Source organism: Erythrolamprus reginae, chromosome 6, assembly GCF_031021105.1.
Source record: "Erythrolamprus reginae isolate rEryReg1 chromosome 6, rEryReg1.hap1, whole genome shotgun sequence".
Lineage (NCBI taxonomy): Eukaryota > Metazoa > Chordata > Lepidosauria > Squamata > Dipsadidae > Erythrolamprus > Erythrolamprus reginae.
Genome location: NC_091955.1, coordinates 86,486,391 through 86,512,544, shown reverse-complemented (window position 1 = coordinate 86,512,544; position 26,154 = coordinate 86,486,391). Strand labels below are relative to the sequence as shown.

The window sequence follows — 26,154 nt, the reverse complement described above, 5'->3', positions numbered from 1 at the left end:
TTATTCATTTGTCCAATACACAAATACATAGGAAGAAAGATAGACGTGTGATAATATAAAGGAGGGTGAAAGTGAACTTAGAGGAGAGGATATAAGAAAGGAAGAGAATATATAGGATAGTTGAAAGAAAAGAAAGACAATTGGATAGGGGACGAAAGGCACACCAGTGCACTTATGTACGCCCCTTACTGGCCTCTTAGGAACCTGGAGAGGTCAATCGTGGAGAGTCTAAGGGAGAAATGTTGGGGGTTAGGGGTTGACGCTATTGAGTCCGGTAATGAGTTCCACGCTTCGACAACTCGATTGTTAAAGTCATATTTTTTACAGTCAAGTTTGGAGCGGTTAATATTAAGTTTGAATCTTTTGCGTGCTCTTGTGTTGTTGTGGTTGAAGCTGAAGTAGTGATTGACCGGTAGGACGTTGCAGCATATGATCTTGTGGGCAATACTTAAATCGTGTTTTAGTTCTAAGCTTTCAAGACCCAGGATTGTTAGTCTATTTTCATAGGGTATTCTGTTTCGAGTGGAGGAGTGAAGGGCTCTTCTGGTGAAATATCTTTGGACGTTTTCAAGGGTGTTGATGTCCGAGATGTGGTATGGGTTCCAGACAGATGAGCTGTATTCAAGGTTGGGTCTGGCAAAAGTTTTGTAGGCTCTTGTGAGTAGTGTGAGATTGCCGGAGCAGAAGCTATGTAGGATCCTGGCTTTTACTTGATGTGAAGTTTGTCCCACATAGAGTTGGTTGCAGTGGTTACCGTTCGCTTTATTTCTACTTCTAAATTCACTCCAGTTGGATCTATCATTATTCCCTTCTTCAACTGCTGTCTGTATTCTCTTTGGCCCATTAGGCAGTTATATGCCCTGACTCAGCCACTGTCATTCTGTTCTAACAAGATGAAAGATAGTTTAGTTCACTGTTAATACCCACTGGGAGATTCCGCCAGTCTCTCGTCTTCAGCATACAAAGATTTTGTCTTGACCTTTGGAGTCCCTGAAATGCTCTTGATCTAAAATTACTGGGGTTTTAAAAACCACTTTTGAATTATGTCTGTCATTGTGATTTAAACAAAAAATCCAACAGAGGTCCAATGAAGGCCACCTGGCAAAAATCCTTGGTGGAGAAATTGTCATGTTAAAATTGTACCGGGCTTGCTCCCCGCCAGGATAGAATAGGGCAGTGATGGCGAACCTATGGCATGGGTGCCATAGAAACATAGAAACATAGAAGACTGACATCAGAAAAAGACCTCATGGTCCATCTAGTCTGCCCTTATACTATTTCCTGTATTTTATCTTACAATCGATATATGTTTATCCCAGGCATGTTTAAATTCAGTGACTGTGGATTTACCAACCACGTCTGCTGGAAGTTTGTTCCAAGGATCTACTACTTTTTCAGTGAAATAATATTTTCTCACGTTGCTTTTGATCTTTCCCCCAACTAACTTCAGATTGTGTCCCCTTGTTCTTGCGTTCACTTTCCTATTAAAAACACTTCCCTCCTGAACCTTATTTAACCCTTTAACATATTTAAATGTTTCGATCATGTCCCCCCTTTCCCTTCTATCCTCCAGACTATACAGATTGAGTTCATGAAGTCTTTCCTGATACGTTTTATGCTTAAGACCTTCCACCATTCTTGTAGCCCGTCTTTGGACCCGTTCAATTTTGTCAATATCTCTTTGTAGGTGAGGTCTCCAGAACTGAACACAGTATTCCAAATGTGGTCTCACCAGCGCTCTTTATAAGGGGATCACAATCTCCCTCTTCCTGCTTGTTATACCTCTAGCTATGCAGCCAAGCATCCTACTTGCTTTAGCACAGGTGGCACACAGAGCCATATCTGCTGGCACGCGAGCCTTTGCCCTAGCTCAGCTCCAATGTGCATGAGTGTACTGGCCAGCTGATTTTTGGCTTGCCCGGAGGCTCTAGGAGGATGTTTTTGGCTTCCAGAGAGTCTCCGAGGGGATGAGGGATGGCATTTTTGCCTCTGGAGCCTGAGGAGGGCGAAAAAACAGCCCTACCAGGCCCACCAGAGTTAAAGAAATGGGCTGTTACAGGCCTCCACAGAGCCTCCAGTGAGAGGGGGAGGCCATTTTGGCTGTCTCTGGGCACTGAATTATGGATGTGGGCACTCGCGCATGCATAATAGTACACGCACATGTGCTTTCAGGAGGAAAAAAAGGTTCACCATCACTGGAATAGGGAATACCACTTACTACCATAATTGAGCCCCAAATGTATGTTGTTAACAGTAGTGGGTTCCTACCAATACTGTCGAAACCATCGTACTTGTAGCTGAAATGGAGTTGCATGCGCAGCTCCATGTCTCTGGTGTGCACGCATCTGAGCAAGACTTCTCTGTGGCTGCTCTGACTCTCTGGAACCAGCTTCCTCCCAATATCCAGACCATCCCCACCCTACTGGCCTTCCGGAAAGTTGTAAATACCTGGCTTTCTACAATGGTCTGGGGCCATGGATCTGATCGTTTACCATCGGGATCCAGCCATAAATGTCATGCATAGTGTTTTAACTGTTGGTTTTAAATTATTTTTAAATTGTTCTATTAGAAATTTTAATATTACACAGTATGTTTTATTTATTTTTTTGTGAGCTGCCCAGAGTCCCCAGGGCAGTGTTTTTCAACCTTTTTTCTTCGTGGGAACCCTTTGATGTTGCACATGCAGGGAGGGGGGCGTTCAGTCGCTGGCGCCCATAATGAGAGACCCCCCCATCTCTCTTTCTTCATTCTGGCTGGAGAGGAGAAAGGGAGCCACTCCTCCGCTTCGGCCGCTGGGGGGTTTCCATTAACCGTTGGCTGCTGAGGGAGACCCTGGCGAAGGAGGAGGAAGAGGAGGAGTAAGAAGAGGTGAAGGAGGGACTGTGGAGAAACGAACTGGCGGGGGCATGAAAGCACAGACCTGAGGCGGACGGGGTGGCAAGGGTTGCTGCTGAGTGATACGGTCCTGGTTGGGGTTTTTTCTCATTAAGTCACGGACCCCCTGGCTGGCTCTTGCGGAACTGTTGGGTTCCGTGGAACCCCGGTTGAAAAACACTGTCCTCGGGAGTTGGGCCGCATACAAATTTAATGAATGAATAAATAAATCGCCTAAAACATGATCTGAGCATTGCCCACAAGATCATATGCTGCAACGTCCTACCGGTCAATGACTACATCAGCTTCAACCGCAATAACACAAGAGCACGCAACAGATTCAAACTTAATACGAACCGCGCCAAACTTGACTGTAAAAATATGATTTCAACAATCGAGTTATCGAAGCTTGGAACTCACTACCGGACTCAGTAGTGTCAACCCCTAACCCCAAACATTTCTCCCTTAGACTCTCCACGATTGACCTCTCCAGGTTCCTAAGAGGCCAGTAAGGGGTGTACATAAGTGCACTGGTGTGCCTTTCGTCCCCTGTCCAACTGTCTTTCCTTTTTTTTCACCTATCTTATATATTCTCTTCCTTTCATATATCCTCTCCTCTAAGTTCACCTTCACCCTCTTTTTATATTATCACATGTCTATTTTCTTCCTATGTATTTATGTATTGGACAAATGAATAAATAAATAAATAAAATAAGTAAGTAAGCAAGTAAATGTTCTTTTTCATCTGTCTAAAAATAATAATTGCTGCCGTTTCCTCCTACAGGTTTTATTGGTTGGTCAGTCTCAGTTCTGCTATTGTCTTCATCAGCATTTCATACATCCAGCAATCGGTGGCCCAAAACCTGGGTTTTCTTATTCCGTTCGTTTCCGTCCTTATGGGACTGATCGCAATTCACATGGCACGTAGTGAAATGATTTACCAGCCCCCCAGAGGTAAGCAGTTACATTATATGCCTAATTAAATTAAGTGGGAGAACCTCCTAGGTTTTTAAAATTGGCCATCTAAGATTGTCTAGTTTGGATTCTCTGAACACCTAAAGCTGCACATATAGATCACAAGTTACACTGGCCTTGATTAGGATATACAGGTTCATTACAACAGTTCATTTAGTAACCATTTGAACAATGGCACTGGAAAAGGTGATCATTAGTGATGGGTGAACCCAACGGTGTTCGGGTTTGGCAAGTTCGTATGAAATTAACGCAAAATTCAGCCGAACCTGAACCGAACTCGAACCCGAACGGGGAATCCCTCCCACTAAGAGATTCTTGGGGTGGAGCTTTGACGTCACCGGCAGGTTGCTAAGGATGTCAAGGTGATCACTTCCTGGATTCCATGGAATCCAGGAAGTGATCACCTTGGCGTCCTTAGCAACCTGCCGGTGATGTCAAAGCTCCGAATGCCAAACACGACCCCGAACTTTGCCCGAAGTTTGAAAAAGTTTCGGGTTCGTGTTCGGCATACCGAACACCGCAAAATTCTGTACGGACCCGAATTGTGCGGGTTCAGTTCGCCCATCACTAGTGATCATTTTTCACATGGTCACTTCAGGATCCCCTTGATCACATGATCAAAATTCAGGTGCTTGGCAACTGACCCATAATTTATGATGGTTCCAGTGCCCCAGGATCATGTGATCAACTTTTGCAATCTTTGTATAAGCAAAGTCAATGGGAATCCAGATTCACTTAACAACTGTGTTACTAGCAGTAGCACTAGCACTTAGACTTACTATATTTTTTGGGATATAAGACGCACCTAAATTTTAGAGGTGGAAAATAAGGAAAAATGTATTCGGAACCAAATGGTGCAGTAATATATTATTTAATAAAATACCATTGTAGCAGAATACTTTTTATAGACATGTATACTTTTTACAAACATGTACACTTTTTACAAAGTTCAAACTTGACAGCTTTAAGACTAATGGACTTCAACTCCCAGAATTTCTTTTTCAATCATGCTAGCTCAGGAATGGGAATTGAAGTCTACAAGTCTTAAACTTGCCAAGTTTGAAGATCCTTGCATCCCTAATCCCCCAATAATCTGGGTCCTCACTTTATTCACCTTGGAAGGATAGAAGGCTGAGTCAACCTTGAGCTGATGAGGATCAAATTGCTTCCAGTCGGCAGAATTAACCTGCAATATTGTATTCTAACCATTGCACCACTGTTACTCTTAGCAACTGCAGTGATTCACACAACAACTTTGGCAAGAAAAGCCGTAAAATAGGATAAAATTAAATTAACTAATGTTTCGCTTAGCAACAGAAATTTTGGGCTCATTTGTGGTCGTAAATTGAGGATTATCTGAACCTTGAAATGTGATGAAGTAAAAATAAATAGGGAAAATTAGAATGCCTTCATTGCTAAGCAGAATGGAATGGAGAATGGGGTGTGGAAGAATAGAGTGGAGTGAAGAGTGGAGAGGAGTGGAGGAGAGTGGAGTGGAGTGGAGTGGAGTGGAGTGGAGTGGAAGGGAAGGGAAGGGAAGGGAAGGGAAGGGAAGGGAAGGGAAGGGAAGGGAAGGGAAGAGAAGAGAGACGGGGATGGAATAAAATATGGAATGGAATGGAAGAGGAGAGGAGGAGGAGAAGGAGGAGGAGGAGTGGAGAGGAGAGGAGCAGAGAGGAGAAGAGAGGAGAAGAGAAGAGAAGAATTGGACAGGACCTTGGAGGTCTTCTAGTCCAACCCACTGCTTAGGTAGGAAATGCTACATCGGAATGGACAAAATCTCCATCTGTCAATTGCAAAAGGCCGCTTTACTGGGATCGGCAAACATAATTCGCTGCTACATCACGCAGTCCTAGCTGCTTGGGAAGCGCCCGACTGGTGATGCAATACGAAATCCAGCATAGTGATCTCGTTTGCTGCGTTGTATTGACATAATAATAATAATAATAATAGCTTAATAATAATGTATTAGATTTGAATGCCGCCCCTCTCCAAGGACTCGGAGCGGCTCACAAAAGGATAATACACAGGTCTACACGTCTGTAAAGGGCATGCATAAAGTGCACCATTGTGTCTACCATCCCTGTCCTATTGTCCTCTTTCATCATTACTTTTTACTTATGTTATGTTTATACAAACAACTTTCCTGTGTATGTTTGACAAATCAATAAATAATCTTTCCAGCAGGGCTGCTAAAGTTTCTAAATAGCTGGATTTAAATCTTTATTTTAACTTCTTCCAATCAGATGACTTGGCTAGAATTCCCTCTCAAGCCAATAATTCAAGTCCATAAGTGACCTTAAAGAAATTGCCAAGTTCTATTTTAAAGAACTCTTCCCACACCACCTTCTCTCTCTCTCATATGTGGGCCCAGCATATGTCAAGCAAGGATTTCATTTGCATCTCTTTGCTCGGCTATAATTTTGACAATTGGCAGTTGACCAAAGATTGAGGTAGGGTTGGGGAGAATCATCTAGAGAGCCATATCGCCTTTTAAACTTCTGTAATTAACTGGCATAGATTAACTCAAGGTCAGAGGAGGACGTGGGAGCCAAGATTTAAAGGGGGGAAAGGTGCAAAGGTAGGGAAGGAATATTGCTTATAAAACATACTTTAGTCAATTTGTGTGGTTTTGTTCCAACATTCCATTATGCATTATGGGTCCTTTTGGAGATACAGATAGTCATGGCCTTATTGCAGATAGTCCTTGACTTATGACCACTTAGGAGACTTTTCCTAAGCTATTTTTGAACAGAATAACAGAATTGAAAGGGACCTTGTAGGTCATCTAGTCCCACCACCCTGCCCAAGCACCAGTGATGACGAACCTTTTTTGGTTTGTGGGCCAAATAATAATAATAATAATAATAATAATAATAATAATAATAATAATAATAAATTTATTGTCATTGTCAAGCAACGAATTGTCATTGGCAACGAAAGTCGTGTGACACCCAGAGACCAGTCCCACCATACATAAAATCAGAATAGGTAAATTTAAAAATAGAATAAAAAGTAGAATAAAATGTCCCACCCACTAGGAAATTCCCCACCCTGAACCACTCAACCATCTACATGACAAACCGAGTAATATTGTCCAACAGTTCACTGATGGTGACCCTTTAGTTTGTTGTTAAGTGCGAGTATAGCTCTTAAAAAAGTGTGTTTGTGTGTTTATGTACCTGCATGCATGTTGGATTCCACTTGTGGCCTGTTGCATTCCACTTGTGAAGACCATGTGAAGGCCATGTAGAGTTGGCAGTGATGGCAAACCTATGGCATGGGCGCCACAGGTGGCATGCGGAGCCATATCTGCTGGTACACGAGCCGTTGCCCTAGCTCAGCTCCAACGCATATGTGTGTGGCAGCCAGCTGAGTTTTGGCACAAACGGAGGCTCTGGGAGGGTGTTTTTGGCTTTCAGGGAGCCTCCAGGGGGATGAGGGAGGGTGTTTTTAACCCTCCTTCAGCTCCAGGGAAGCCTTTGAAGCCTGCGGAGGGTGAAACACGAGCCTACAGGGCCCACCAGAAGATGGGAAACAGGCCATTTCCGGCCTCCAGGGAGCCTCCAGGGTGCAGGGGAAGCTGTTTTCGCCCTCCCCAGGCATTGAATTATGGGTGTGGGTACTCATTCTTTCACATGCTCTTTCAGCACTGGAGGGAAAAAAGGTTCGCCATCACTGCTATATAGAGAGTGGAATTGAATAGGGGAGAGGAGGGGAGAAGAGGAGCCGAAAGGGACCTTGGAGGTCTTCTAGTCCAGCCCCCTGCTCAAGCAGGAGAACCTATACAATCTAAGACAAGTGACTGTCCAGTCGCTTCTTAAAAACCTCCAATGATGGAAGAGCACCCACAATTTCTGGAGGCAGGCTGTTGTTCCACTGGTTAGTTGTCCTCACTGTTAGACAAAGTTTCTCCTTAATTCCAAGTTGCTTCCCACTCTGATCAGTTTCCAAACATTATTTCTGCCCTGCCCTCTGGTGCTTTGGAGAATAATTTGACCCCCCTCTTGTTTGTGGCAGCCCCCCAAACTTTAAAGCAGCAGATCATGGATACAGTTAATTTATTTTTATTTATTTATTTTGTCCAATACACAATAATACACAATGAAGGTTATATTTATGCATGGTATGTCTGTATGTATGTTTGGTTTTTTATATTAATGGGTTTTTAATCATTTTTAGTATTGGATTATTACTGTACACTGTTTTATTATTGCTGTTAGCCGCCCCGAGTCTCCGGAGAGGGGCGGCATACAAATCCAATAAATAATAATAATAATAATAATAATAATATAGAGGATATAGTAGAGAAGAAATACGAGATATAGGAGAGACTATAGGACAGGGGACGGAAGGCACTCTAGTTTGCTTATGTACGCTCCTTACTGACCTCTTAGGAATCCGGAGAGGTCAACCGTGGATAGTCTAAGGGTAAAATGTTGGTGGTTAGGGGATGATACTACAGAGTCTGGTAAAGGTTAGGGTTAGGGTCTACAAACAACTGCTGTAAGAGTGGGTCTCACTCTATAGTACATTTAGTAAAATGCAGGTTTTTTCTCTCCTATTATAATAATAATTAATAATAATTTATTGGACTTGTATGCCACCCCTCTCCGAAGACTCGGGGCGGCTCACAACAATAATAAAACAATATAGCAGTAAAACAAATCCAATATTAAAAAACATACGGTATATAAAACCCCAGAAATTTAAACCGTATAGCATATACATACCAAACATAAAATATAAAAGCCTGGGGGAGGATGTCTTAGTTCCTCCATGCCTGGCGATATAGGTGGGTCTTAAGTAATTTACGAAAGACAAGGAGGGTGGTGGCTGTTCTAATCTCTGGGGGGAATTGATTCCAGAGGGCCAGGGCCGCCACAGAGAAGGCTCTTCCCCTGTTGCCCGCCAAATGACATTGTTTGGTCGACGGGACCTGGAGAAGGCCAACTCTGTGGGACCTTATCGGCCGCTGGGATTCGTGCGGTAGAAGGCGGTTCCGGAGGTATTCTGGTCCACTGCCATGTAGGGCTTTAAAGGTCATTACCAACACTTTGAATTGTGACCGGAAACCGATTGGCAGCCAATGTAGGCCACGGAGTGTTGCAGAAACGTGGGTGAATCTAGGGAGCCCCACGATAGCTCTCGCGGCCGCATTCTGCACAATCTGAAGTTTCCGAACACTTTTCAAGGGTAGCCCCATGTAGAGAGCATTGCAGTAATTGAACCTCGAGTTGATGAGGGCATGAGTGACTGTGAGCAATGACTCCCTGTCCAAGTAGGGCCGCAACTGGTGCACCAGGCGAACCTGGGCAAATGCCCTCCTATTACTTTAATCCTTTGAATTGTTAAGTTGGATATTTGTGGTGAAGAGGGATTTCTAGACAACTGGAGCCACAAACCCTGACCTAGTTTCTTCACCAGTTGAAATCTGCCAAAAATGTTCAGAGAGGAATGCCAGTTGCTATACAGCAGGCAGATTCGGTCTTGTAAAGTCTGTGTTGCAAGATTATTAACTCCCCTGTCTTGTTCTCAGGTAGTTGCCTATTGACAGTCTGTGGCATAATCATCAATGCATTGAAAGTGTGTTGCGTGCAATGCCGCTACTTCAGTGGGAACGTGGCAAACTGGCTGGACCACGCCAAGGAAAACTATGGAGGCCACTACACCGAAACACAAGTGGAAAACACAAAATTGCTCATCCGCCTCTTTCCTTTATTCGCCTTCCAGATCCTTTACAGATCGTGTGTGATGCAAGTGAGTTCATTATGGTTTTGTTTTAAACTCGCTTCGCTTTGGTTCAGACGCACACTCTCCTCTCTTTAATCTTAGCATGCAACACGTGCCTTATAAACATACAATATAAAGACTCACACAACATAAAACAAGTGTTTTATGTATTGTGCCCACCACCAGACAAACATTCATACCCCATCACCAAATCAAGGGTGTTTCTTGTATTTTAACCCAAGAGCAAAGTATCTATTTACATATTATAAAGTGATTCCAATGTGTTTCTTGCAGCTTGGTCTTGGATTCTGCTCGCCATATTTATTTATTTGTTTGTTTATTTATTTAGATTTGATTTGATTTGATTTGATTTGATTTGATTTGATTGGCGCCCCTCTCCGTAGACTCGGGGCGGCTAACAACAATAATGAAACAACATATGACAAATCTAATATTTAAAAAACCCTTATTTAAAAAACCAAACATACACACAAGCATACCATGCATAAATTGTATAGGCCTAGGGGGAAGGGAATATCTCAGTTCCCCCATGCCTGACGACAAAGGTGGGTTTTAAGGAGCTTACGAAAGGTGAGAAGGGTGGGGGCAATTCTGATCTCTGGGGAGAGTTGGTTCCAGAGGGTTGGGGCCGCCACAGAGAAGGCTCTTTCCCTGGGTCCTGCCAAATGACATTTTTTAATCAACGGGACCTGGAGAAGGCCAACTTTGTGGGACCTAACTGGTCGCTGGGATTCGTGCGGCAGAAGGCGGTCGCAGAGATATTCTGGTCCGATGCCATGAAGGGCTTTATAGGTCATAACCAACACTTTGAATTGTGACCGGAAACTGATCGGCAACCAATGCAGACTGCGGAGTGTTGGTGTAACATGGGCATATTTAGGGAAGTCCATGATTGCTCTCGCAGCTGCATTCTGCACGATCTGAAGTTTCCGAACACTTTTCAGAGGTAGCCCCATGTAGAGAGCGTTACAGTAGTTGAGTCTCAAGGTGATAAGGGCATGAGTGACTGTGAGCAGTGACCCCTGGTCCAAATAAGGCCACAACTGGTGCACCAGGAGAACCTGGGCAAATGCCCCCCTTGCCACAGCTGAAAGATGTTTCTCTAATGTGAGCTGTGGATCCTCTTACTTTGTCCCATCTACCCATCAGTTGTCGCAAGTCAGTTTCATTAATGCAACACATGCCTTCAAAAAATGGAGCTAGTAATCATTTAGCTAGTAAAAGTTTAGTGATTACTAAAAACATCAGTAAACAGTAGAAATGTAGCAAGACCACTTTCAAACTACCTTTTTGTGATCTGTATATGTAGACATGTATGTTTTGTGTTGTTTTTTCTTTAATAAAAATTTAATTTTTTTAAAAAAAAATGGAGCTAAAATGGAGCCAAAAAACCCATTATTTTCTGGAGTGAAAGGAATAGCAATAGCATTTAGACTTATATACCACTTCACCGTGCTTCACAGCCCTCTCTAAGTGGTTTACAGAAAGCACATATTGCCCCCAACAATTTGGGTCCTCATTTTACCCACTTTGGAAGGATGGAAGGATGAGTCAACCTTGACCCTGGTGAGATTCAATTGGCCAACCTGCTGGCAGCTGGTGATCAGCAGAAATAGCCTGCAGCACTATGCTCTAACCACTGCACCATCTGGTCATCAACCAGGCTAAAGCAATGCTGGGTTGCTGCCAGTTCAGATCAGTTCGTCCCTACCGGTGGCAGAAATTTGCCCCCGCTTGCTGATGGCCAGCTGGCCACACCCCCAAAGCAGTTCTCCACTCACCGTTCCTTGAAAGAGACTGACAAAGAACCTTCTGCACATGTGCAGAGGGTCATTTGCATGATGTATTGCATGCCTGGGAGTGAGCAAATTTAGTGCATGCACGTGCAACGTCCTGCCTGTCGGCGACTACTTCAGCTTCAACCAGAACAACACAAGAGCACACAACAGATTTAAACTTAATATTAACCGCTCCAAACTTGACTGTAAAAAATATGACTTCAGTAACCGAGTTGTCAAAGCGTGGAACTCATTACCGGACTCCATAGTGTCATCCCCAAACCCCCAACACTTTACCCTTAGATTATCTACGGTTGACCTATCCAGATTCCTAAGAGGTCAGTAAGGGTCGAGTACAAGTGCACTAGAGTGCCTTCCGTCCCCTGTCCTATTGCTCTCCTATATCTCCTATACCTTTCTTCTATTCCTATATCTCTTCTTCTATTCTTTCATTGATATGTTCTATTACTATATCTTCTTTTCTAATCTTTCTTAGATATATTTTACTATGAGTATCTCCTCTGTAACCTTCATCATGTATTTTACTATGTGTATATAGATATATACCCACTAAAACCCTCATTGTGTATTGGACAAAATAAATAAATAAATAAAATAAAAAATAAATAAATAAACCGGTAGGGAAAAGGTAAGTAGAAACCATCCCAGGACTAAAGCATTTCTTTTTCCTATTCAGATCCCATCCGGATATAACATCCAGACAATGAATTCCAATCTGAATTGGAACGGATTCCTTTTGCCGATCGCGGCCCTGAATTTAATCAGCATTTTCCCATTTTTAATTCTGGCGCCCCTACTGGAGTGTGTCAATGCTTGTTTGTTGAACGCCAAAACGAGTGGATGGTACCCTATGATCTGTATTGGTGAGTATTAAAAAGAAAAGTGGTGCAAATTATTACAGGCAGGACTTGACCTATGACCACAAGACCACAGGCAGTCCTTGTGAGCCATAAATTACTGTTGCAGAGCAAGACAGTTGTTAAGTGAGTTTTGACCCATTTTACGATCTTTCTTGCCACAGTTGTTAAGTGAATCACTGCAGTCCAGTATTGGGTTCCTCTCTGGAGGGGGGAGGGTGGCGCACCTATAGCGGAAATGGATCTGTGTGCGCAGCTCTGGGGGACCAGCAGGCAGGTGCGCATGTTGGAGTGAGATTTGGCTTCTGCGCATGCACACAAGAAGCAAAATGAACATAAAAAGCATACATGTACGCAAAATATTGTGATGCACACGCAGCACACCAGTAGAAAATGGTAAGCAACCCACTCCTGGACCCATTAAAGAAAAATGCAAACAATGCTTATACAGTTTTTATGAAAGAAAACCTATTGCTTTTGAGAATACTAACATCCAAATAGTAATAATATAGGTAATAATGAGGTGACGGTGACTCTTGAGTAATATTAGTATTTGTGCATTAGTAGCTGTGCATCTTTAGGGGAGTTTCATTATTAAGTAACCTTGGTGCTGAACAATGTATATTTCACATTAAGGAAGTGTTACAATTATTTTATTTATTGTGCACGTATTTGGTCAATTTTTTTTAAAGGGCTCATGGCCATTTGTAAAGTAGCTGATGAAGTGCAGAAATATCACTCCACTTTATACCATTGTTTGCAAATTCAAAATGGAATAATCCAAGTAAGAAGGTGCCCTTTTATGGCCCAAAGCCAGCAATAAAACATTCAGAAGTTAATTGCAATCTCATAAATCAGATCAGGGTCTTATGAGAAACCAATTGACGTATGAGGTCCCAAACCCAGAGTCCGCTTTCCACAAGTGCATAACATTACCATTAAAAAAAAAAACACTTTTGACTGAGCAGGGATCTCAGACTGGATAGAGATGGTAAAAGGTCAGAAATCAAATCTATAATACTCTGGCAGATGCAAAATGAAAACAAGGTACTTCAGCATCTGTCCACATAGGTGACAGAATTCTTTTATTCTTAATTGTCCAAGTGTGATTGGACAAACAAGGAATTTGTCTTTGGTTCAGATGCTCTTAGTGTACATAAAAGAAAATATACTTTTTTTATTATTATTATTATTTTTAATTTATTTTGTCCAATACACAATACTGTGGATCTTACCTCCCAAGGACAACTCCATCTGTCCGTCCATTACCCTGGGGGGAAAATCACTGGCCCCCTCAGAGAAGGTTCGCAACTTGGGCGTCCTCCTCGACCCACAGCTCACATTAGAGAAACATCTTTCAGCTGTGGCGAGGGGGACGTTCGCCCAGGTTCGCCTTGTGCACCAGTTGCAATCCTACTTGGACCGGGAGTCACTGCTCACAGTCACTCATGCCCTCATCACCTCGAGGCTCGACTACTGTAACGCTCTCTACATGGGGCTACCTTTGAAAAATGTTTGGAAACTTCAGATCATTCAGAATGCAGCTGCGAGAGCAATCATGGGCTTTCCCAAATATGCCCATGTTACACCAACACTCCGCAGTCTGCATTGGTTGCCGATCAGTTTCCGGTCACAGTTCAAAGTGTTGGTTATGACCTGTAAAGCCCTTCATGGCACCGGACCATATTACCTCAGGGACCGCCTTCTGCTGCACGAATTCCAGCGACCAGTTAGGTCCCACAGAGTGAATCTTCTCCAGGTCTCGTCAACTAAGCAATGTCGCCTGGCGGGACCCAGGGGAAGAGCCTTCTCTGTGGCGGCCCCAGCCCTCTGGAACCAACTCCCCCCAGAGATTAGAACTGCCCCCACCCTCCTTGCCTTTCGTAAACAACTTAAAACCCACCTCTGCCGCCAGGCATGGGGGAATTGAGATCCTCTTTCCCCCAAAGCCTTTACAATTCTATGCATGGTATGTATGTATGTATGTTTTGTTTTTATATTAATGGATTTTTAATCATTTCTAATACCAAATTACTATTGTACACTGTTTTATTGTCGCTGTTAGCCGCCCCAAGTCTCCGGAGAGGGGCGGCATACAAATCCAATAAATAAATAAATAAATACATATTGAAGAGGATAGACATGAAGTATTATACTTATGCTGCAATGTCCTACCTGTCAATGACTACTTCAGCTTCAACCGCAACAACACAATTGTCTTTCCTTTATCTCATATATGAATATATATTTTCTTCCTTTCATATATCTTCTCCTCTATTTTATATTTTTCTTTATATATATTACCTCATGTCTATTCTCTTCTATATGTATTGTGTATTGGACAAAATAAATAAATAAAATAAAAATATAAAGAAAAGATATAAAAGTAGAGGAGAAGCTATATGAAAGGAAGAAAAGATATATGAGATATGAGATAAGGAAAGACAATTGGGCAGGGGACGAAAGCCAGGCTAGTGCACTTATGTACGCCCCTTAGTGACCTCTTAGGAACCTGGAGAGGTCAATCGTGGATAGTCTAAGGGAGAAATGTTGGGGGTTAGGGGTTGACACTACTGAGTCCGGTAATGAGTTCCACGCTTCGACAACTCGATTGTTAAAGTCATATTTTTTACAGTCAAGCTTGGCGTGATTAATATTAAGTTTGAATTTGTTGCGTGCTCTTGTGTTGTTGCGGTTTTGTCAAGAATCATGAGGTACAACACTGAACGATTGTCATAAGGGTCAAATAAGCAATGAGGAAACAGGAGGCTGTTTCCCAACTTCTGGTAGGCCCAGTAGGGTCGTGTTTTGCCCACTCCAGGCTCCAAAGGCTTCCCTGGAGCTAGGAGAGGGTAATAACACCCTCCCCACCCACCGGAGGCTCTCTGGAAACTGAAAATGCCCTTCCAGAACCTTTCTGTGAGGCAAAAAGCAGCTGGTCAGTCCACACATGCATGTTGAAGCTGAGCTAGGGCAATTGCTCGTGTGCCAACAGATATAGCTCAACATGCCACCTGTGGCACCCACGCCATAGGTTCACCATCACTGTAATAGACCCTTCGTTAGGGTTCCAAATAGCTTCTGAATGTAAATCAGAGCCTGAGGCATAGCATTCCTCAAAGTTCCAATGTATTAACAGAGCCATGTTGGCACATCTGTGAGAAAAGGAGCCGGGGTGGCGCAGCAGGTAGAGTGCTGTACTGCAGGCCCCTGAAGCTGACTGTAGATCTGAAGGTCAGTGGTTCAAATCTCAACATGGGCTCAAGGTTGACTCAGCCTTCCATCCTTCCGAGGTGGGTAAAATGAGAACCCGGATTGTGGGGGCAATATGCTGGCTCTGTTAAAAAGTGCTATTGCTAACATGTTGTAAGCCGCCCTGAGTCTAAGGAGAAGGGCGGCATAAAAATTGAATAAATAAAATAATAAATAAATAAACTTGAATCTAAAGCTACGAGGGTTTCTCCACCCAGTTTAAAGTTCATTCCCTTGCTCCCACACCCACAAGTTCATCATGTTGACCAGTCGTCCTTTGCCAATATGTCCGCTACTCCCATCAACTTCCTGGCAGGTGCTGAACAAAAGATGACCTTGAGAAACTAGAAGGAATGTGTTATGGCTACATCTCTACATCCCTCGTGCAACAATCCCTCCCAAGTTCCCACAGAAATAATACATCCTAAAGATATAAAGAGTGGCAGGCCAAAGTCTCCAAGTCAACGATGGCTTCGGCCTAACACCCTTGGTGATCTAGGTCTTAACATAGAAACATAGACCAGTGATTTTCAACCTTTTTTGAGCCGCGGCACATTTTTTACATTTACAAAATCCTGGGGCACACCACAAACCCAAATGACACAAAATGACACTCTAAGACACTCTTCTCTCTTTTTCCATCCCTGTCTCCTCCTCCACTTGTGTGTGTGTGTGTGTGTACACACTCTTGAACCATTTCCAAAACCAAGTGAGGGCTGGGGTTTTTTTCTCTATTATTCTTTGGGTGCTTTTTATCATATGCTTTAAATCAAGAGTCACTTCTCTCTCTCTCTTTTGTTTCTCTCTCTTTCCTGTCATTCTCTGCCTCAATCATTTTCTCATTTCTCTTTTTTCCTCCCCTTTTTGCTCATTTCTCTCTCTCTCTCTCTCCCCCTTAGAAACATAGAAACATAGAAGACTGACGGCAGAAAAAGACCCCATGGTCCATCTAGTCTGCCCTTTTACTATTTCCCTTCCTCTCCTTTTCTCTCTCTCTTGCTTTCTTTCTCTCGCACTCTTTCTTTCTTTCTCTCTCTCTCTCTTTCTCTCTCTTGCTCTCAGCAAAAAGTTGCAAAACAGGAACCTGAGCTTCTTTCTTCACGGCACACCTGACCATGTCTCGCGGCACACTAGTGTGCCGTGGCACACTGGTTGAAAAACACTGACATAGACCATTAACCACTGAGCCACCGCTTCCCTTTGAAAAGACCAATGCAAAACAGGCATTAAACTGTTCATCTTTTGCCTGTTATCCATCACCATATTGCTATCTTCTCCAACCATCAGCCCAACCATTTCTCTGACCTGTTTTTGCTACCCATTGCAAGATTCAGTCCCGATCCCCTACATTCAGATTCGGGCTATTTGCTGAAATTCTCCTTTGGGGGATCTGCTTCTCTCATTCCCAGTGGCAGTACTGCCTGCTTGTGAAGTAGAACAGAAGCTCCCAGTTTCTGCTTTGGAGATCACTTCCCGTTTGCATGAACTGGACCTTTGGAGTGCTCACACCCAACTTGAGCTTCCTCCCATCCCGCAGTGCATCTTAAAGCGTCAACATTTCCCGTATCCCCTACATTTAATTTGGCAAGCTCATAGCATGCGGCACAGCTAGTGCCGAAAAGACAGGAAATATTAATCTGATTAGAATTAGCCTAATTAAGTTTGTTGTTAAGCTTTGCGCAAAGAAGAAGCACATGAAACAGCAGGTGGCAATTACTCAGGATTTAAAATAAAATAATGTCTCCGCCGAGCTGCAGAAAAGAAGATTTGGAGAACGACGCTGACAATTCTTTCAGTTACAAGTTGATCTAGAGCAGGGGTGTCAAACTCAATTTCATTGAGGGCCTCAGCAGGGCTGTGGTTGACCTCAGGGGCTGGGGGGCATGGCCATCTCAGGGACCCCCTTCTGTCGCATGAATCCCAGTGACCAGTTAGGTCCCACAGAGTGGGTCTTCTCCGGGTCCCGTCAACTAAAAATTGCCGCTTGGCGGGACCCAGGGGAAGAGCCTTCTCTGTGGTGGCCCCGGCCCTCTGGAACCAACTCCCCCCAGAGATTAGAATTGCCCCCACCCTCCTTGCCTTTCGCAAGCTACTTAAAACCCACCTCTGCCGCCAGGCATGTGGGAATTAAGATTCCTTCTCCCCCTAGGCCTTTACAATTGTATGTATGGTATGTTTGTATGTATGTTTGGTTTTTTATATTAAGGGGTTTTTTTATTTGCTTTTAGTATTGGATTATTACTGCATATTGTTTATGATTGCTGTTAGCCGCCCCGAGTTTTCGGAGAGGGGCGGCATATAAATCCAATAAAACTAAACTAAACTAAACATTTGGGTGGGTGTGGCCGACTGGGTGGGTGTGGCTAACTAGGTAAGAGTGGCCAACTGGGTAGGCATGGCCAACTTGATACCACTCCCCAAATTTCTGGCATGCTTCCTATTCACATTGGGTTGACCAGGCCAGTCCCTTACATTTTACAGAACAGCCCGCGGGCCAGATCCAACCACATTGCAGGCCAGATCTGGCCTGTGGGCCTTGACTTTGACACTCCTGGCTTAGAGTCTAATGAAAGATTTTGTCAGCGTTCTAAATAGCATCTGAGAAATAAAACAAGTCCCAGTCCATTTCTCTCAATCAGAGCTTGATTTATTAACAGAACCATGTTAGCTACGCCATTGTCATTCTGATTCTGAGTACTTAGAAACATAGAAGACTGACGGCAGAAAAAGACCTCATGGTCCATCTAGTCTGCCCTTATACTATTTCCTGTATTTTATCTTACAATGGATATATGTTTATCGCAGGCATGTTTAAATTCAGTTTCTGTGGATTTACCAATCACGTCTGCTGGAAGTTTGTTCCAAGGATCTACTACTCTTTCAGTGAAATAATATTTTCTCACATTGCTTTTGATCTTTCCCCCAACTAACCTCAGATTGCGTCCCCTTGTTCTTGTGTTCACTTTCCTATTAAAAACACTTCCCTCCTGGACCTTATTTAACCCTTTAACATATTTAAATGTTTCGATCATGTCCCCCTTTTCCTTCTGTCCTCCAGCCTATACAGATTGAGTTAATTAAGTCTTTCCTGATACGTTTTATGCTTAAGACCTTCCACCATTCTTGTAGCCCGTCTTTGGACCCATTCAATTTTATCCATATCTTTTTGTAGGTGAGGTCTCCAGAATCCCACCTAGGATAAGGTTCATCTTACATCCCCCACACCCACAAGTTCATCACGAGAGCCAGTTTGTATGCAGGAGCTTATGAACTTCCTCTTCTTTTCAGTTGAGGCAGAACAAACGGTGGCCTTGGCATGGAGAAAGGAATCTTTGGAATCTTTCCCCTCTAACTACTCACTACCCCTCCCATCCCCCCTTGTGTTGTGTCAGGCTGAACTCTCTAAACTCTACATGAAGACTCAGGCCTGACGGATTTGGTGTTTCACTTGGTATCACGAAAGAGATACTAGATGTCCAGATTTTTCTTCCTTTGGTTTCATTGATCCAGTACACGATGTTATATTTGCGTGTAAATGAAGAGGTGAGTCACAGCAACAGTTCAGCATTTTTATTTTCTCCTAGCTGACGGTAATACGGTATGCCGGCAGGCTGCAGGGAAGCCGCTTTTAGGGGCTTCCTTGTAGCCGGCTAGCCACTGACAGGGGTTTAAAACTCCCACTCCGAGATTGAAAGTCCCACAAGATCTTCATCATCTCATTTTACATTATTATTATTATTATTATTATTATTATTATTATTATTATTATTATTTCTTTTATTCATTAAAACATGAAATTCAATCAACTGAACATTTAAAAAAATCGGCACAAATACCATTGACTGGTACTAAGGGTTGATAGAGGTTGCTGCCAGCATCCTAGGTACCAACCAGTAATGGGCCCACTGGTGGGCAGGACCTGGATATCTGCGGGACCGCCTTCTGCCGCACAAATCCCAGCGACCGGTTAGGTCCCACAGAGTTGGCCTTCTCCAGCTCCCGTCGACTAAACAATGTCGTCTGGCGGGACCCAGGGGAAGAGCCTTCTCTGTGGTGGCTCTGACCCTCTGGAACCAGCTCCTCCCAGAGATTAGGATTGCCCCCACCCTTCTTGCCTTTCGTAAACTCCTTAAAACCCACCTCTGCCGTCAGGCATGGGGGAATTGAAACATCTCCCCCTTGCCCATGTAGTTTTGGTGTATGATTGATTGTGTGCTTGTCTTTTATATATTGGGGTTTCTTTTTTGGACTTTTTAACCTAAAACTGTAATTTAGATTGCTAAATATCAGGTTTGTTACTATGTACTGTTTTTACCATTGTTGTGAGCCGCCCCGAGTCTGCGGAGAGGGGCGGCATATAAATCCAATAAATCTAATCTAATCTGGAATAGTCGGAAACGCCGCTCCGGTGGCAGAAACCACGGGTGTGCATGCACCATTCACGCACAACCGGAGCAATTCCGGTAAAAAAAATTACCGTTTTCAACTTGAGGTCTAGGAAAACACGACTCCATCTTTTCCCCACCAAAAAGTTTTGGGGAAAATGCTTGGCATTTTAAAAAGGTCAGTTTTCACTGAGCATGGCATGCACAAGCTTTATTACACTTTATAATGTATATAAAATTAATTGTTCTTTGTGTTTGACCCTCAGTTGTAGGTAACTCCTCTGCGACTCTTTCCATGGTTGTGGCTGGTTTCTTCGAGCTATTTCGGAAGCATTTCCCTCTGGTTGAGCAGACCCTTTCAGGAAAAGCTCTCCTGGTTTCATCCATGCCGTGTCTCCATCTGGCCCCACAATACCTCTTGCTTGGCATAGCTGAAACTCTGGTGACACCCACCTGTAAGAGCCCCTTTTTTCATTTCCTCACCAGAATAGAGTAGGGCAGGGCAGGGCAGGGCAGGGCAGGGCAGGGCAGAACAGAACAGAACAGAAGAGAACAGAACAGAACAGAATTCTTTATTGGCCAAGTGTGATTGGACACAAAAGGGATTTGTCTTTGGTGTATATTCAAAGTGTTGGTCATCACCTATAAAGCCCTTCATGGCACCGGACCAGGGTATCTACGAGATCGCCTTCCGCCGCACGAATCCCAGCGACCGGTTAGGTCCCACAGAGTGGGCCTCCTCCGGGTCCCATCAACAAAACAATGTCGTTTGGCAAGGCCCAGGGGAAAATCCTTCTCTGTGGCAGCCCCGGCCCTCTGGAACCAACTCCCCCCGGAGATTAGAATTGCCCCCACCCTCCTCGCCTTTCGTAAGCTCCTTAAAACCCACCTCTGCCGTCAGGCATGGGGGAACTGAGATATTCTTTCCCCCTAGGCCTTTACAGTTCATTTATGGTATGTTTGTATGTATGTATGTTTGGTTTTACAATAAGGGTTTTTTAGTTGTTTTAGTATTGGATTTACATGCTGTTTTTTGTTATTGTTGTTAGCCGCCCCGAGTCTACGGAGAGGGGCGTCATACAAATCCAATAAATAAATAAATGAATGAATAAATAAATAAATAAACAAACTCTCTTTCTTTTTTTTAACTTTTAAAAGCTTTTATTAGAAGTTCATAAAAGCAAACAAAAGTACATACAAAAAAATAGAGAGATATCTTAAATCTCTCTTCCCTTACTTTATATACAATTATATATAGTATGCGGTTTTTCATATCGGTATTTTTCTTGCTCTTCTAAGGTAACTCTATGTTCATATATAAATAAAAAATAAACTTAAATTCATAATTTGTATTAAGAAAAAGAAGGAAGAAGAAAAAACAAAAAGAAAACATAATTAAACAATTGTATATATTCTCAGTTTACATAAGGAGAATAAAATACATTCACCAAGAACAAAAAGATGCAACACCTAGTGATAATCAAGGTTACTAATAAGCTATCAAATTGTACTAGGAAACAAATAAAACCAATATAGAATATATTTGTAAAAACTTTGAGGAATAGGTGAAAATGTTTGTAAAAATAAACTTTTATTAAAAAATAAATATAATTTAATTTAATTTATTAGATTTGTATGCTGCCCCTCTCCGTGGACTTGGAGTGGCTCTAATTATTATAAAAAATAAGCCACTTTTTTCTGTGCGGTAATAACTTCAAACCTTCTCTAAATGAATGGTTGTAAGTCAAGGACTACCTGTATGGGCAGAGAAGCTTTAAGGGGTCCTTTCATTTATGACCCGGGGTTTACTGAGGTCAGGCACGGTCAAGGCTAGAAGGTGACTGCTCACAGTCACTCATGCCCTCATCACCTCGAGGTTCAACTACTGTAATGCTCTCTACATGGGGCTACCTTTGAAAAGTGTTCGGAAACTTCAGATCGTGCAGAATGCAGCTGCGAGAGCAATCATGGGCTTCCCTAAATATGCCCATGTCACACCAACACTCCGCAGTCTGCATTGGTTGCCGATCAGTTTCCGGTCACAATTCAAAGTGTTGGTTATGACCTATAAAGCCCTTCATGGCACCGGACCAGAATATCTCTGGGACCGCCTTCTGCCGCACGAATCCCAGTGACCGGTTAGGTCCCACAGAGTTGGCCTTCTCCGGGTCCCCCCAACTAAACAATGTCGTTTGGCGGGACCTAGGGGAAGAGCCTTCTCTGTGGCGGCCCCGATCCTTTGGAACCAACTCCCCCCAGATATCAGAGTTGCCCCCACCCTCCTTGCCTTTCGTAAAGCTCTTAAGACTCATCTCTGTCGTCAGGCATGGGGGAACTGACACATCTCCCCCGGGCCTATACAGTTTATACATGGAATGTTTGTGTGTGTGTTTGCTTTTAATAATGGGGTTTTTAGTGTTTTTAAATTATTAGATTTGTTTTTTACACTGTTCTTGTTATTGTTGTGAGCCCCCCCCCCCGAGTCTACGGAGAGGGGCGGCATACAAATCTAATAAATAATAATAATAATAATAATAATAATAATAATAATAATAATGTCAAGGATGCTGTGGAAGGTCACTTCCTTCCCATATCCCAATCCACCTCCCTAACTGCTGGTTGTAGCCTGTCTCTCTCTCCATCCCCCAGGGTAGTTCTCCTCCATAATTATTCTTTCTCTTCCATTGCAAAGGTGTCTTCATTACCTTCCGATTTCTGCCAGGCCAAATTCGTGGGGTTGCCATGCAAATCTTGACTTTCTTCAACGGAGCCGGTTGCATCATGGGTGCCTTCCTTATCAAAACAACTTACATTGGCTCACAAGGTAAGGTATCCCATGAATTTAGACCCTGTCTGGATTTCGCTATTCTTCTCTACCTTTTTTTTTTCATATGATTTTCTTACATGGGGAATCACCCTTTAATGAATGCTAAGTTAAAAGCCACACTGCTTAGAGTGCAGTACTGCAAGGTACTTCTGCTGATCACCGACTGCCAGCAGTTTGGCAGTTCGAATCTCAGTAGGCTCAAGGTTGACTCAGCCTTCAATCCTTCCGAGGTCGGTAAAATGAGGAACCAGATTCAGATTGATTGATAGCTGAGAGAGAGAGACTTGAACCTGATTGGACAAGCACTTTAACCACTGCGCCACATTGTCTGTATTTGTAATCACCTCTTAATTAACTCTCATCACCAAAGACTAACTCTAGCTCTCAAATCAAGGTGGGGAAATGTTCAAAACCTTCCACATGGTTTTTCTGTCCTCTTTCTCATTTACCATCTGTTCTGTCGGGCTCTCTGGCAGACTCCTGCCAAAAATTCACAGGTACAAATTTCAGACACACACACGTTTGAAAATTCAAAACAATGTTCTTTATAATGAAAAGTCACTTAAACTAAGCCCTCTTTTGGTATAGCCAAGAGCACTCATCTCCAAACAAACCGGTAATTTGTACAAGTCCCTTATCAGTTCTGTGATACTTAGCTTGCAGCTGTGAGGCAATTCACAGTCCTTCTTCTTTCACAAAGTGAAACACACTTTGGTCTGGTTTAGTTTCAAAGCAGGGAAAAAGCAGCACACAAAAGGTCAAAGTCAGTAAAGCAGTCATGAAACACAACGATCAGATAATCCTCCACAATGGCCAAACCCACAGGCTGCTATTTATAGCAGCCTCACTAATTACTACAGCCCCACCCAACCACAGGTGGCCTCATTTTCTTTGATAATAATCTCTCAGTTGTTGTTGCCTATGCATTGCTCTCCGCATGCGTGGCTGTATCATTAACTCTTGTTCCGAATCCAAGGAGGAGCTCGATAATTGATCTCCTTCTGAGCTGTCTGCCACACTCTCCTCCTCCCTGTCACTCAGGTCTTCTTGGTCAGAGGAGCCTTCATCAGCAGATTCCACCGGGGGCAAAACAGGCCTGCAGCATGTGGATGTCTCTCCCACATCCACAGTCCTTGGGGCAGGAGCTGGGCCAGAGCTAACCACAACACCATCACTTTTATCTTCTTCTATGACTGCCTAGCTGATTATCCCATTATGAAAGGAAGATAAATAACAAGATTGATAATCAAAAGCTGACTATCAGATGTGAATGTTCAATAAAATTCCTATAATGGTCTGTTGGTAATTCACCCCAAAATGTTTTCTGCAGCCAAAATGAAGATAGGTGTTTTTTTCTTTCTTTTCTAAGTAGCTATTCTTATCTTCTTCCTATTGACCATTGACATCCATTAGAGATGTGTAGCAAAGTCTAAGAACCTGCGATGAATTGATTTTTTCATGATTAAGATGGGTCACTAAGCTACGGCTGTATTCCTCATAATGTAATGAATCATTCCACTTTTGAAAGGGAGAATAATTAATAGGAGCTGTTACCGAACTCCTTTTTAAAATTTCTCCTCTGAAAATGAATTAAAAGCCCTTACATTACATTACCAGAGCATAGGGTGGGTGGAACTTTTTTAAAAATTGCATTTAAGCTTTTTGTTTTTAAATGCTGATGCCATATTTCAAAATACTTTCTCCAGAAGGACTTGCATTAAGTACATAAGACGATCCATTTCTAAAATTGTTATAAATAAATATAATCTCTTTAAAAAGAGATTGGACAACCATTTGTATGAAATGGTATAAGGTTTGCTTCCTGATCAAGAGGTTGGGCTAGAAGACCTCCAAGGTCCCTTTTAACTATGTTATTCTGTTAATAATTTTAAAAGAGCAGCATACAATGCAGTCAAACCAAGAAATAAACACAAAATTGACCACAGCAAAAAAAAAGTGAGAAAATATATTAAGAACAAAAGCAAGCTTTTGTTTAAAATAGTCTGATTTATCCTAGGACAGCCTGAAATAAAATTTCAGAATAACAGAATTCAGATAATTGTTGAATGCAAATAGGAATAGAAACAAATATTATTGTTAAAGACCTTGTCAGCTGGAAAAATAAATATGTATTGGTATATCATAAAGGATTAAAAAAGAGATATTTAAAATTATTGAAGAGTTAAAATGACAGAAGGGAAAGTGGGGACATGATCGAAACATTTAAATATGTTCAAGGGTTAAATAAGGTTCAGGAGGGAAGTGTTTTTAATAGGAAAGTGAACACAAGAACAAAGGGGCACAATCTGAAGTTAGTTGGGGGAAAGATCAAAAGCAACATGAGAAAATATTATTTTACTGAAAGAGTAGTAGATCCTTGGAACAAACTTCCAGCAGACGTGGTTGGTAAATCCACAGTCACTGAATTTAAACATGCCTGGGATAAACATAGATCCATCCTAAGATAAAATACAGAAAATAGTATAAGGGCAGACTAGATGGATCATGAGGTCTTTTTCTGCCGTCAGTCTTCTATGTTTCCATGTATGATTTAAAGCTCCTCAGCCTCAGACAATCCTGCTTGAAAAAAAAGCTCCCCCAATCCCCCGCAACCTGTGTAAATTAAGGAGAGAAAATGTCTTTCTTTCCTAAATATATGCCTGCTTTGCATAACATATTCTACTTTTCACATAAATAAGAGATGCTACTGTCATCTTCTGGAGCTTTGTCTCCACCAAAATACTTATGTGAAATTCTGGAAGTTGTTAACCATGAAGTTGCAATTACAACATAACTTCGTCAACTGTCGTAAGAATAATATTTTTTTTTACATTTTTTTTAAAGAGTGGGGGAGGAAATCTAGATTCTATGCTTGGGAGAGGATTCTGTGATTTTAAAATAAATAACATTCACGTAACCAATATCTCATTTTCTGTTTCAAATGTTCTCTCTTCAAAATGTTTTCAGTCATGACAGCAACGAGAGGTACTTTGATTTCATTCACATAATTTTTTCTCATATATTCATGGTTAGTATTAATTCATCTTAAGTACAGGGCATGCTCAACATATTTATTTTGTTTTATTTATTTATTTGACTTCTATGCCTTTGGACTCAGGGCTGCTTACAACAATATAAAAATACAATACGTCAGTGAAAAAAGTCAAATGCTATTAAATACTAAAAACTATATTAAAAAACCCATTATAAAACTCACTGAGCACTCTAACCAAACAAACATGCATGCCAATCAATTGTAATTCGGCCATGACAGATGAGAGTTGATTCCATAGAGCCGGGGCAGCCACAGACAAGGCCCTCCTTCATGGTCCCGCCAACCTGCATTGCTTAGTCCAGTGTTTTTCAACCAGTGTGAAAAACTAGTGTGCCGTGAGACATGGTCAGGTGTGCCGCGAAGCTCAGAGAGAGAA

General features: G+C 42.5%; 1 protein-coding gene across 6 annotated transcripts in view; it reads left to right on the top strand.

The window, feature by feature from the left end:
• SLC15A5 (solute carrier family 15 member 5) overlaps positions 1 to 26,154 on the top strand; it is a 53,491-nt gene that overhangs the window by 14,697 nt on the left and 12,640 nt on the right. For 5 of the 6 annotated variants that reach the window (XM_070754305.1, XM_070754304.1, XM_070754301.1 and 2 more), the window contains 5 exons: positions 3,659 to 3,828; positions 9,389 to 9,609; positions 12,079 to 12,265; positions 20,163 to 20,351; positions 22,589 to 22,720. In XM_070754305.1, coding sequence (XP_070610406.1) covers positions 3,659 to 3,828; positions 9,389 to 9,609; positions 12,079 to 12,265; positions 20,163 to 20,351; positions 22,589 to 22,720 — 899 coding nt within the window. The remainder of the gene's footprint in view (positions 1 to 3,658; positions 3,829 to 9,388; positions 9,610 to 12,078; positions 12,266 to 20,162; positions 20,352 to 22,588; positions 22,721 to 26,154) is intronic. The other variant, XM_070754307.1, reaches the window with a different exon arrangement.